Source organism: Nycticebus coucang, chromosome 8 (assembly GCF_027406575.1).
Source record: "Nycticebus coucang isolate mNycCou1 chromosome 8, mNycCou1.pri, whole genome shotgun sequence".
NCBI classification, from domain to species: Eukaryota; Metazoa; Chordata; class Mammalia; order Primates; family Lorisidae; genus Nycticebus; species Nycticebus coucang.
In genome coordinates this window covers 9176169-9189175 of record NC_069787.1, presented here as the reverse complement: position 1 = coordinate 9189175, position 13007 = coordinate 9176169, and the positions used below count along the sequence as shown (strand labels likewise).

General features: G+C 52.1%; 1 protein-coding gene across 9 annotated transcripts in view; it reads right to left on the bottom strand.

Annotated features, from left to right (window-relative positions):
• The window catches only part of ATP2B2 (ATPase plasma membrane Ca2+ transporting 2), a 373264-nt gene that overhangs the window by 51025 nt on the left and 309232 nt on the right, over positions 1-13007 (bottom strand). For 5 of the 9 annotated variants that reach the window (XM_053600589.1, XM_053600581.1, XM_053600585.1 and 2 more), the window contains 3 exons: positions 8314-8439; positions 6597-6629; positions 5425-5484 (listed from right to left, as the gene is read on the bottom strand). In XM_053600589.1, the coding sequence (XP_053456564.1) occupies positions 5425-5484; positions 6597-6629; positions 8314-8439 (219 nt within the window). The remainder of the gene's footprint in view (positions 1-5424; positions 5485-6596; positions 6630-8313; positions 8440-13007) is intronic. The other 4 variants (XM_053600588.1, XM_053600587.1, XM_053600583.1 and 1 more) reach the window with 3 other exon arrangements.

Here is a 13007-nt window from a genome sequence, read left to right as displayed (position 1 = left end):
AACACATGGTCGGTCATCACGAAGACACAACGGGCCAAGGACATTCATATCACAAACAGAGGAAGGGCCGTGCTGACTCTGTCCCTCTGCACAGGGATGCTGGGGGGGCCCCCGAAACAAGAGCAAGTCTGGCCACCACCTTGCTGCGGGAGCTGTCCGTCCAGGCAGCTCTTGGTTTTCCAGGGGGCTTGGGTGAGAGGGTGTCGGTTGAAATAATTTTGCCCCTGAGCATTTTAGAGATTAAAAGGCAGAACGTGTGTAAAAGGGACCAGTCTCCTGGCAGAAGGCAGAGGAGAGGCTTTCAGGTCCCCAAACCAAGCCTTTTATGACTGATTTGGTTGGTGTATTTCAGGGGTTGAGACAAAGCAAAGGGCCACGTGTTCTGTGGTGTCCTTTTTGTTTTCTCATACACATGGGAACAGGAGAGGGAGGGAGGGAAGGAAGGGGGAAGGGGGAAGGGGGAGTTTCTAGAATGGAAGAGGTCAAAGTAGTCCTTGTTTCTGGCTCCAGAGAGATGATTCTACTTTCTCCTTCCTTGGAAAGGTGTGAAGCCACAGCAGGGATGACACACTGCCCAGCACTCCTGAGAGTGCCCAGAACACAGAGGGCCCGGGGCTCCCTGTGGTGGTCTCTGAGGGACTGTGTGTGTGTCCAGGAGCTTCGTGGAAGTGCCCTGCTTCCCAGGGGGGAGGTGTTGATCCCTGGACAAGGCACAGCACACAGGCTAAGCAGGGTCACTGGGCTCCCTGGGCACCCCCTGAGGGCCCAATTCTGCCTAGTGCTGGGAAAGGGCTGAAATCTGGTGTTCCTGCTCCCCATCAGGGCTTCCCTAGAGGCTCTGCCCCAGCCTCCACCAGAGGCCTGTGTTTGCAGTGTGGGTCCTAGTGCCACTGCCTCTCACCAGGGACACCTGCCTTTCCCCCCACTCTCCTGTCCACCAGGCCTGCAGGCTCACCTGGAGCTCTGCCTGCAAGCCTTACAAGGGGTTTCAGAAGGTCAGCTAACCTTGGAGATTTGCCTTGAAGGTGATTCTCATAGCTCACATTCCCTGAGAGCCCACTGTGTCCCCGGCATACACAGGCTCCAGAATTCCATCTGATCTTCACCACAGCCCACCTACGAAGGGTGCTCTCATAGTATGATATGCCCATGTACAGATGAGAAACTGAGGCTCCCAGAGGGAGGTGGCTTGCCCAGGTCTCAGTGGATAAACGGAGAGCTGGCTCCAAAGTGCGTGTATGCTTCTGCCCTGCTCTCTCTTCTCTGGAAGCCAAGTTGGGAGACCACAGCTATCCGTCAGCCCCTCTGAGCCCAGGGGCCGCAATTAGGTGGCACTGCTGGGATTGGATTCCTTGAGCCCTTGTTTTGCCACCAGCTAGCTGTCTGGCTTTACCTCTCCCAGCCACAGTTTCCACATCCATAAAGTAGGGGGAGACATTCACCTCCCGGAAAGCCCCCAAATTACCTTAATGATAACTATTTGCATGGTTCAGCCCTCTGCAGTTTCATCTCGTCAGTTTTCCAAGTATCCCACAAGCTGGGGGAGGAGGGATTTTCATTGCTTTCCTTTAGGGATGAGGAAACTGAGGCCAAGGAAGGTTCCTACATTTATGGAGTATCCCAGAATGACCCTGTGGCTGCCTGATTACTGAGTTCATCACTATCACTGCACCTACCCCATGGGTGACCGGGAAGGGAGAAGTGGCGTTAAGCGCAGTGCTGTTCCCACAGCTTTCGACACCCAGGGGCCCGGGACCCACTGTGGGCTTTAAAGAGAAAGGCCCTCATGGCTTTATTGTCAGATTCTTTCTACTGGATTAGAAAACACAGGAGATAAAAGCTTTTTAGAGCAAACAGAAACGAACAATTATTTTTATTTTCTAAAATAATTTTACTTACTGGGCTCAGGGGCACCGGAGGACTCTGCTTCAATAGTTGGTTTTAGAAGGCTCACAGGGACCTTTATTTGCATTGTATATTATCAGATGCAATAACGGGTGTGAGTGCTCATTAAGTCAAGCTAGCAATTTTCTCTTTTATTTCCACAGTGACCACGTGTCCAGAAATATAATCACCAATGCATATGTTGGAGGAAGGGAGCCATGTTCTGGGAGCGCATTGGAGCAGATGGCCTGGTTTCTCAGAAGCGAGAGACTTATTTGGGGCCCTTCTCAGCCAACCTGGGGCTCACCTGGCAGCCGACGGTATTAAGACAGCCAGCTCTGGCCCCATCTGGGGCCTGGAGGATTGACTATATTTCAGAACAGCTGGAGATGGGATTCAAGAAAGGGCACTGGGATGGAGTATTGGAGGCCTTTCTCTGCAGCCGATGGCTGATGCGGCTTTTACAAGGGGACCATTCTGTTGGTGCCCCATGAGGGACATGAGTGTGAAGACCATGGATGTGGAAGGTTCCTGATAAGATGACCTAAAATCACAAGCTTTGGGGAGACAGACTGCTAGCTGGGAGGCCTGGGAAATACCCTTTCTCTTCCCTGTGCTTTCATTTCCTTCTCTGGGCAATGGGCTGATGTCAACCAAGGTGCTGCTAATGAAGGGCACCCACAGAGTGCTGTGTAAACACCGGGCGTTAACAGCGATGTACTATGAATCGTGACTATAACTGGGATTATAGGTGATGTATTCATAAACGTGAAAGAAAAAGATAAATAATAACGGCAATCATAATGCCTCCAAGATAAATGGAACACACCCACCTTTCAGTTGGGGGGCTTGGGCAAGTGGGATTAAGGGGAATTTGCCATCCCAATGAACACCTCCCCTGTGCCACATCCAAGTCATTGCAATTTGGCTCAGAAGGAGGGGAAAAAACAGTTAATTCCCTCTCAACAAGGCTCAGCTCTCGCTTGGAGTCTAGAAAGTTTGTTCAAATGCAGATTTTCACTCAGTAGGTCTGGGGTGGGGACCTGAGATTCTGGACTTCTCTTCCTTTTTTTAAGAAAGAGACTCACTTTGTTGCCCTGGGACTGAGTGCTATAGCATCATCATAGCTCACAGCAACCTCAAACTCTTGAGCTCAAGTGATCCTCCTGCCTCAGCTTCCCATGTAGCTGGGAGAACAGGCATCTGCCACAATGCCCAGTTAATTTTTCTGTGTAAGTAGAGACAGGGTCTGACTCTTGCTCAGGTTGGTCTTGAACTCCTAAGCTCAAGCAATCCTCCTGCTTCAGCGTCTCAGAGTGCTAGGATTACAGTCACGAGCCACCATAGCCTGCACTTTTTTTTTTTTTTTTTTTTATTGTTGGGTATTCATTGAGGGTACAATAAGCCAGGTTACATTGATTGCAATTGTTAGGCAAAGTCCCTCTTGCAATCATGTCTTGCCCCCATAAAGTGTGACACACACCAAGGCCCCACATAGCCTGCACTTCAATAAGCTCCCTGGTAATGCTCAGGTTTTGGGTCCTTTGATCAAGTGTTAAATACCAATGGCTTACAGAACTGTTTCCCAATATATATAGTGGGACACGCCAATCCCATGGGATTCAGCCCACAGTCAAATCAGCCTGGGAAACCCTGAATATAACTCCCCACTAGGCACCCGCATACTCAAGGCCCTGAGAAGTCCTGTAAGTAGGAAGAAACCTATTTCAACCAGTGACTCTTAAACATCTTTGGCCACAGGATCATTTTCTAGGGAGGAAGACCTCTCAACATGCTGTGAAACTCATAAGACACACTCCACTGAGAACTCCTGCCTCATGAGAAGCACAGCGCACATGTCAGAGCCAGCCAGGTCTGGGCTCCAGCTCTGTGGCACTGGGCTAGTGTCTTGATCTCCTTGAACCTCAGCCTCCTCATTTTTAAAGTGGGGACAGTAAAACCTGCACTATGGGGTTGTCAGGAGGATTAAATGAGAGGTGAACAGGAAATGCTTGCAACAGTGCCTGGTGCATAGTAGGAGGTCAAGAAATAAAAGCTCCCATCTTTCCTGCACTTTTTCCTGGAATAGTTGAGGTTTTCTGCTGCAGTGGGGAAGTGAAATTGCCCTTTTTCATGGAACTTGCACTTTGGAGGGGGTCTGCATGTTCACAAAGCCCAGCAGGCTCATCGCCTGGGAGGAAGGGGGCCACCTCCTGGTTCCTTCTCCAGCCACGGGTTTGCTCACGTCAGTTCTCCCTGTCACCCCTCAGCTACCCCTCCCTAATGCATGATACCTCCCACTCCCCAAGCTGTCCTCCTTCCTCTTCCTGGGCCTGAAATAGATCCACACCCAAATTAGCTCTTCTTGGCAAGGTCCTGCCAGCAGAAATGCTTTACCCGGCCCCAGACATTTACTAGGTGCTTCTGTTTTTGGTCACTTTGAATGCAGGTGGCATGGCCAGAGGTCTGGGACAGGGAATAGGAGGATGGGAGAACAAGTCTCCATGTTTTGCAGGACTGGTGAGGAGCAGATGATATCACGAATGAGAAACCTGGAGCCCAGTGCCTGGTAGGCAGCGATGCTGGAGCAGAGACTTTCCCCTTTCCTTGGCTTCTTGGGGGCAACGTTTTTCATGACCAGCCCTAATGGCTCCCAGCAGTTCAGAAGTGCCCCTGGTGACTATTATGTAATCTATTTGGGGGCAGTGGTAGTATCTGAGTAAATAGAAGCCTCATCTGTTGCTCTGGAGTTGGGAGGGGACAGAAAATGGAAGTCAGCTAAAGGATTGGAGGCAAGTGAATGGAATGGTTCCTTCTCCTGTGTAAAGAGGTTCCGGTGCAAACCTAGGTACCCAGTGGCAGCTCCTGCTCCCAGCTCCCATCCCCGAGGGGCCCAGTCAGAACACAGAGATCCAGGACAAACGCTCCAGCACAGGCAACAGCAAGAAACACCAGTCCACATCCGAGGGACAGAACTAGGTCCGAGCCCAAGCCATCCCCTGCCCATTTGCTTTGTGCAAAAGAAGAAGAAATGTCTACTGGTGGCTCAGCCATGCTGTGGGGCAGGGCCAAGGAGCTGGAGCCTGGCCTGGGTCTCCTTGCCTCCAGAACATTTTAGAGCCAAGGAATGGGGCCTTCTCTGGAGACCCAGATGCCAGATTCAGCCCAGGTCCTGACCCCAGGCCTTCTTCCCAAAGCCAGGGCCAGGATGCGCTTAGGAGAGGGCCATGCCAGGTGGGTGACTGCTGCTTCCAGGGGTCTGGATCTGAAGCCAAAGTCATGACCTTTTTCTGGGCTCCACTTGGGGTCAAGGGCCCACAAGAGCCAGTGCCTTTTTGGTAGCCACAAGTGGGCATGGAGTTGACGCACTGGTGTGGCTCCTCTCTTAAGCTCTGGCCCTGTGTGAGAGGGTGACTGTCCGAGCGGCCCATGCACATTGGAGATCTGTGTGGTCCAGAACAGGGAGAGAAAGCCCAGAGTTGGGACTGGGGGAGAGAGACGCCCATCCAACAAGACCCGGAGCTCGCCGCCGAGACGTACCATTGACCAGGCTGGCATTTGCACTATCTGCAGCGTTCGGAGCTGCTGCACCGTCTGCTGCTGCGGGGGGCGGCGGGGAGGGATGGAAAATGCAGCATGTCACGATGGAGAAAAGCAACAACAATAATGACATGAACCAACTGGCGGGGAAATAACACAACGCTACTCTTAAAAAATAAACGAAAACTCCATTGGAAATCAAGAAACTCAAATTTGGGGGGTGAAATGTTCCCACAGAGATGCCACAGACATTGAGGGGGAAAAATCTCAGACGTGGAGGGTCTTTGAAATAAAATATGGAGGATGATTGGGACAGTTAGAAGGGATGGCACTGATGTGCAGAGAGGTTTGTACCCTGTTGGCCTGGCCAGTGGGGCGGGTCCCCCATCAAGGAGCAAACATTCCATGAAGGGAAGGGATCTGACTGCCCATCGGGGCCAGAGGGACCCACGGCCAGGAGTCCGTTCCATACTTAGAATAGGTATTTGCTGTGACCTCAGTCACCGTGTACAGGGTGTTCTGCAGAGCATCTGTTGATGGCAGGGACTTACATGGATTCATGCCTCTGACTCAGGCCACTGTCCATGGCCACGCCTTCCTTTCCTAACCAGCATGCCAAAGACTGCCTTGGGAAGCCGTGTATGAGATGTCTTGCCATTTAAAAGGTGACATCAAGCATGTCACATTTTGTTTATGAGACAGAAAGGCACTAGTGAGGTTATCTTAACTTAGAAATTAAAAGTGATGGGAAACGGCCAAATTCACCCCTGTCGCTCTTTCGTGGGATAAGAAAGAGGCCCTGTTGGGTAAGACACACTGTTGGGTGAGGTGAACAGGGCTCTGAAGGGTGTGGGGGAGCAAGGGCTGGGGCACTGTGGTGGGGAGCGAGGCACTGTATGCCGTATGCAGGGCTGGGGTGCTATGGGGATGTGATGGTGCCAAGTGGCATCAGCCAGTAGGGTGACGCACCATAAAGGCAAGAGGGCAGAGTGGGGTGTTGGCTCATCCCACGGGGCTGGTATCACAGAGGGCACAGGGGAGTGTCTGTGGGGGAGCCTGTAGCAGGCATGTGGCCATCTGCAGCTGCATGCTGGTGGTCTGGGGGCAGGGCCTAGAGGTCAAAGGCTGCTATTTCTAAAAGCCCGTCTACCCTGAGGGGTGTCTTACTGTACCTGGTAGCTGAAGGCCATCCCCCTTCTTCACACCTGTGTGATGATTTTTGAGACATGTTAATGAAGGAGAAGCACACACAGCCTCATCTGCACACGCGAGCACACACACACATGTGCACACACACCACACACCTGGGCTCACTGTGAAATGGGAACGTGGGGTTGGCGGGCCCTAAGCAATGTGCCTAGAGGAGGGAAGGGGATGGGATGGGAGGGCAGAGGGGGCTTGGCGGTACTGCTCACGGTGGCCTGATACTCGGGCTTCCTCTGCCATGTCCTCTCCACTTCCCTCCCCCTTCTGTCTATCTGAGGCTGAGTCTTCTGACACCCATCTTGCCAGGGTGCAGATGCATGGCAGCAAAGGACGCCAACCCAGCTGCTTCCATGGCAGCTGAGGCCTGTCTTCCTACAGCCATTTTAAAAAATATGGTTCTGGCCTGTAGAAGAGTCTGGGGCACTCAAGCTCCAGCAAGTCCAAGGAAATGGGCATAGGCTGCTATGTCCTGCCCAACTGCTCAAATCTGCTCAGATGTCAGCTGTCTGGGGACAGCTGGGGACAGCTGACATCCACTCTGGCCACAGGCTCCAATGCAGTGCATGGACACTGCCTTGGATGCTCCAGGTCTTTTGGCCAGGACTTTCTCCTCAATTTCAAACTCAGTACCCTTTTGCTCTTTCCAGCCTCTTGATTTCCCAGACCACATCCCAGCACCATTGTTCCTGCTGGTGAAGCAGCCATAATCTACTTATTTAGAAATCAGTTTTTGCCTTCAGGAACAAGTTGTCTTCAATCCTGACCCAGGCTCTCTGCCTGACTGGCCTCTGAGAGCTGGAGGTGGCAGGGCTGCCCCTGGAACACAGGGTGGGGGCCATCTGGACTCCCATCTCCCTTCTCCCAGCACCCCAATTCTGAAAGTTCTGGGTGTTGAAGACCCTCCCCTGGAGCTTGGGGAAGGAGACAAAAGACTGCAAATGTGAAAAAGGGTTGTCCTTGAGGCCAAGTCTGGGAGTCAGATAAGGAGTTGGCTGTGTTGGGGCCAGAAGCCCAGCCTGTGGATTTGGGCCTGGCCTAATGATACCTGAGCTTCTCATGTGAGGATCCTTCCCTCTGTTATGGGAGGCACTTTTAGCCTGGGTTGCCAGCCTGCTGCACCAAGGTGGAAAAACAGTGAATACGGAGTCCCACTTTCAAGGGGAGGAAGAATCAGAACTCAGGCAAGGTGCCTTGGAGAGGGGACACATGGTGGTTGACTTGGAGCCATGTATCTGGACACCTTCCCCAGAATCTCCCCTGCCCACATCTTGGACAAGTCTCTGCTGGGTGTGTTTGCAGCTCTGGTCAGTGGAGTTGACAGTAGCGTAAGGAATATGCCTGGGTGAGGATTTCTACTCAATATTGGGGTGATGATGGGACTAGTTCATGCTAGTTGTTTCTATGACCTGAGGCTGGAGACTCAGTAACATGGTCAGCATTCTTGGCCCGGCCCAGAGGGGAAGGAGGGACCTCCATGACATGACTGGACAAGACAGAGACCCTGGAGATGGAACAGACAGAGCCCACCTGGCCCTAGCAGGGCCTTAAGGTGGCTGTCAGCACAGGGCGTGGACATAGAAGGCACTCAATAACTATTTTGTTGAGTGAACAAGTAAACCAAAAAAAAAAAAAAAAAGTGGCCTTAAGAGCTCCTCTCCTGGTCTGCAAGGGGGTTGGGCTTACCTTTTTTGTCTTTCTTTTCTTCTTCTTCACCACCGGCCCCAAGCAGGGTAAAGATGATGCCAGTCTGAGAGTTCACACCCACGGCAGTCACCACCATCCGTCCTGAGCCCTCCATCACGTGGGTCCCTGGGGAAGGGAACAAAAGCCAAGTTACCATTGCATGGTTGAAGCCCCCTCCCCAAAGGAGTAGGAGAAATGAGTCTCAGTCAGCTCCTGGCTGTTCTCCTGCTGAGGTCATGGGGTGCTGCCTATGATTAAGTTTCACACTGCATGTGTGTAGGGGGTCCTTTCAAGATGATTTCATCTCAGGACTGTGCTGGGTTGAGTCTGGGTTGAAGCAGTGCTATCCCTCAGTTCTCAGGCCATCAAACAGCTCCAGACCCACCACCTGTTGATCCCTGGAGGGTCACATCCTTCCTCTGTCTCATTCTCCCTCACAGGTCATGCAGGGACCATTATCTCCTCTTCCTTATTGAGTATATTTAGAACCACATCTCATCCTGCTAATTCTGCAATCAGTAAAGAAGTGTTAACTAAGCCCTGGATACAACTGCTTAAAATAGAGTCCCCGGTTCCCACCACTCCCATAGATCTGTGGAAGGAATTCAGAGGTCTGTGAACTTAGATGAAAAAAAATTACACCTTTATTTTTACAAACCTATAAATAAACATAGGCAATAAACTCCAGGAATATTCCTGGTGCCCAGGTGCTGTTACACACATTATGAAAATCATAGATGTCTTTTTCATGTCCCTTCACAGCTGTTGCAGGATAGTTGACCTGTGTCCCTATTTCACCACTAAGATGGATCTTGTTATTCAGTGTGATAATTAGGAAATACATACATTACTACACTTTTTTTTTTTTACTACTCAAACTATGTCAGTACAATTGGTTTCCTTTGTGAGCCAATATATTTCATTTTTTGCTCTTCAAAACTTTATTCTGAATAGGGATGACACATGATGAAAGCAGACTTCCTTAGGGGTCCATGTTGGAAGAAAGGTTAAGAATCCTTTCCCTAGAATTTTAGATTTCTCAAACTGGGTTCCAAAGGGCCCTGGAACTCTTTCTCAGGGTAGGAGAGGCAGCCGTGAGGGGCAAAGGAGGAGAGGGCTCTGCTTTCATTTGTTTTGTCTTTGGGGTTTCTGCATCAGCTCTTTGTTGTTTTTGTTGTTGGTTAAAGACCTGCCCCTTCGCCCTCACCTAGCAGTCTGCCCAAGAGCATGCAGGGAGCTTGTGGCCCAGAGGGGGAAAATGCGGTCTCTACACTCAATGGGGCATTATCCAGCCTTAAAGGGGAAGGACATTCTGACATGTGCTGCAACACGGATGGACCACAAGGACATTATAATATGTGAAATCAGCCAGTCACAAAGGGGCTATGAGCATCATATGATTTCCACTCACATGAGCCCCCTAGAGTGATCAAATTCGCAGAGACAAAGAGTAGAACGGTGGGTGCCAGGGGCTGGGGGAAGGGAAGGGGAGTTAGTGTTTAGTGGGCAAAGCTTCAGTTGGGGAAGATGAAAAAGTTCCGGGGATGGGTGGTGGTGACAGCTGCACAGCAGAGAGATGCTCTGCCAGAGCCAGGTGGGTGTAGCCACCGGCCACCGCTCCCCTGACCTGTGTGGTGCTGCCTGCACCTGTGTGGTGCCCCACCTGCTGGTGGTCCTCTCCTGACTGAGGAGCTTGAATTAGGGATGCTGGCCCTCCAGGCACCCTTTTATTTTATTTTATTTGTTACTACCCAGGCCGAAAGTGCTCTACAATGCAGCACACACCTCTTCCTCAGACAAAGGAAGAATCCCATCTCTGCCTAGTGCAGTGTCTCAGGCCATCCTGTGCAGCACGGGGAGCTCCTCGGCAGGTTGGCTAGACGGGATTGCTGGGCTCTGGCAGCCACGATCCTGATGCCTGATGCTCCAAGACTTCCTTCTGGCACTCGCTTCTGCTTTTTAGAGTTTTCCCTTCTTTCCACTTGAGACTGGCTGCCACCTCTGCCTGTGTTCAGTTAACCTGTCTCCAACAGGCTCTTGTCGTTTTCCAGTTAGCTTCAGATTTGAAGTCTAGGTGAGCAAACTCATTAGAATTGCTTCCAAAATAGAAATCCAGGAGTTCTGAGTCAGGACTCAATGTACTTTCCTTACGCAAGAAATCTGTTTTTACTTTTCAAGTGGTGTCACCCACGCTGTCCCTTTCCTTCTAGGATCTGGGTGATACTTCCATACTGTAGTGTGCTTCTGTGTGTGTGAGCGGGTGTTGCTCTGGCCTCTTGGCTTCTACGATCTCTGGATCTTAAAGTGCTTTGCAGACAGACAGACACTGTCTAGTGGATTCCTTTAAGGCAGGTAAATGTCAGCCTGTCCATGCACAGGCATAGAAACCTCTGAGGGACGGCTCTCAGAGGGGACAGCAAGCCCAGAGAGCTGGAACGGAACCCAGATTCTCAGACGGTGAGCTCTTTGGCTGTTCCCAGGACAGTAGGACAGTGGCATTTTGTCCCTGGCCAGGGAATAGTGGGGAACACAGAATGAGCTCATGCATGGGCTCCAGGCCGAACAGCTCAGGCCTGGCAACTTCTCCTGGAGCCCACCTGCTCCTGCCTTCAGGCCCAGTAAATGGAATGTTGGTCACTGTGATAACTTGCTGACAAAATGCTTTCTCCGGCACCGGCTTGGCGTATGTGGGGGTTGGGAGGAGGGGCTGTTAAAGATCAGCATTAGACAGATGAGAAAACTGAGGTCACATGGGGGGAGGTCTCTGGAGACTTCTAAGGAGAGGACGGAGCACACTTCACTGCATTTGCAGAGTCCAGAAAGCAGTGGCTGCCTCCTGAGCTAACTTCCAGAGGATGCCTGCTGTATGCAGGGTGTGTGCTGGCCTCTGTGTGCCATGGCCTCAGCTAGTCCCCACACTAGAGGAAACTGAGGCCCAGAAGGGAGAGGCGGCTTGCCCAGGGTCACCCTGCTGAGGAGGTGCAGAGCCACCTCTCTGATGGTCCCTCCAGCCTATCGTCTTTCCCCTTTGCCCCAGGAGACAAGATCCCCAGGAGACAAGGTCTCAAACACATGAGTAAAAAGGTTTGCTACAAAATGAAGGCATTGGTACTGTGGCCTGGGTGGCAAGAGAGAGACCACTCCTCACCACCCAGGAGTAGACAGGGTGGAAAAAGACACAGGGGGCCAATTTCCTCCCAAGATAATCATGGAATCACCCCCCTAAATAACCATACACCCCCCCAAAGCATTACCTTCTAATCGAATCACTCCCATCCTAGCAGGGAGCTGGAGGTTTGGCACCTGCATCCATGGGGGAAGGCCCAGCACTCCCTGCCCAGCCTTGGAGAAGCCCAAGGGGGTCCCCTCCAGATCCAGCCTAGCCAGGGAGAGGGGAGCTGGGGATACCAACCTCCTCCTCTGGCCTCCTTCCCTCTGCTCTGACAGCATCCTCCCAGCACAGACATTCTCCCTAAGGTCCAAACAACTGCGTCAGTGCTGCCTGGGTCAGACCCCAGGTTTCTTCTGGCCCTTGGCTATCAATTCCTGCCATGTGGACTCTGTCCCTGGAGCATGCACAGCTCACCAGGCCTCTGTGTCCAGCCCCTGGGTTTTGGCTCACCATTTCCATCTGCCTGAATGTCTTCTCTTCATCTTTTGTCCAATCCCCCCCTCAAGGCCCAGGGCAAGTGCCTCTCCCCCATAGGTGGCCCCCTGCCTCTCAATAGGGGACTTTATCTCTCTCCTCTAAACCACCTCTACAGTCTTCCCTGGGGGTGTTGCCAAGCCTGGCTTCCCCTCCAGACGTGAGCCCCTTGAGGACAGGGTCTGAGTGTGTCTCTTCTTGGCCTCCCAGGGCAGAACCTGGCTTGGAGGTACCACTTCCGCACCTTTTTTCCTGCTACCTTCTTTTCTGTGCTTTCCATGGAGGGTGCATGTTACATTTACAATGGAGAACGCCCGCCCGCACCCCCAATCAATCACCTGGGTAGTTTCACAAGTGTCCCATTCCTCCTGCTGCGCCCCCTCCTCCCCACTCTTCACTGGGCTGAGCTGTTTTCTCTACCAGGCCTTCTGAGCACCAGCCACTCCTCCTGCCAGGGGAAGCCTCTAGCTGCTGCTCTGCCTGACCCAGCCCCAGGAGTCCCTTGAAGAGGGCAATGCTGGTACGAGGGCCAAGGCGTTGAAGAAGTGGCAACAGGCATGCCAAAGGGCAGAGGATTCAGCTCTCAGAGGAAAACCACAGGCCTCTGGGTAGGGGCAGAGGCAAGAACCCTTTTGGGAAGGAACCCAGGCTCCTTGATCTGTTGGGTATGACTAGCCAGGCCTCTCTCTAGACAGGGGAAGGGGTCTTGTAAAAGGTCTCCTTCAGTGGAGAGAGGCTGTGATGAAGGGACCACGTCTACTTCTGGGGGTTACTCTCTGCCTTCAGGCATAAGTGCCGAATAAATCCAGTATGAGTCCAGCCCAGATGCCATTCTTTCACTCCTGCAGTTAGTAACAGTGACAGTGCACGCTCACAGGGCACGGCACAGTAGGCAAGTGTCCTTCTTACAACAGCCCTGGGAGGTAGGTGTCGGCGCAAGCACAACTCCAAGCCTCTCTCTGCTCCCTGTGGCCTTTCTGGCTCAGAAAGGTTGAGTGATGGCCCAGGGTCACTGTGAGTGGTGGAGCCGGGACTTGAACCCGTGCTC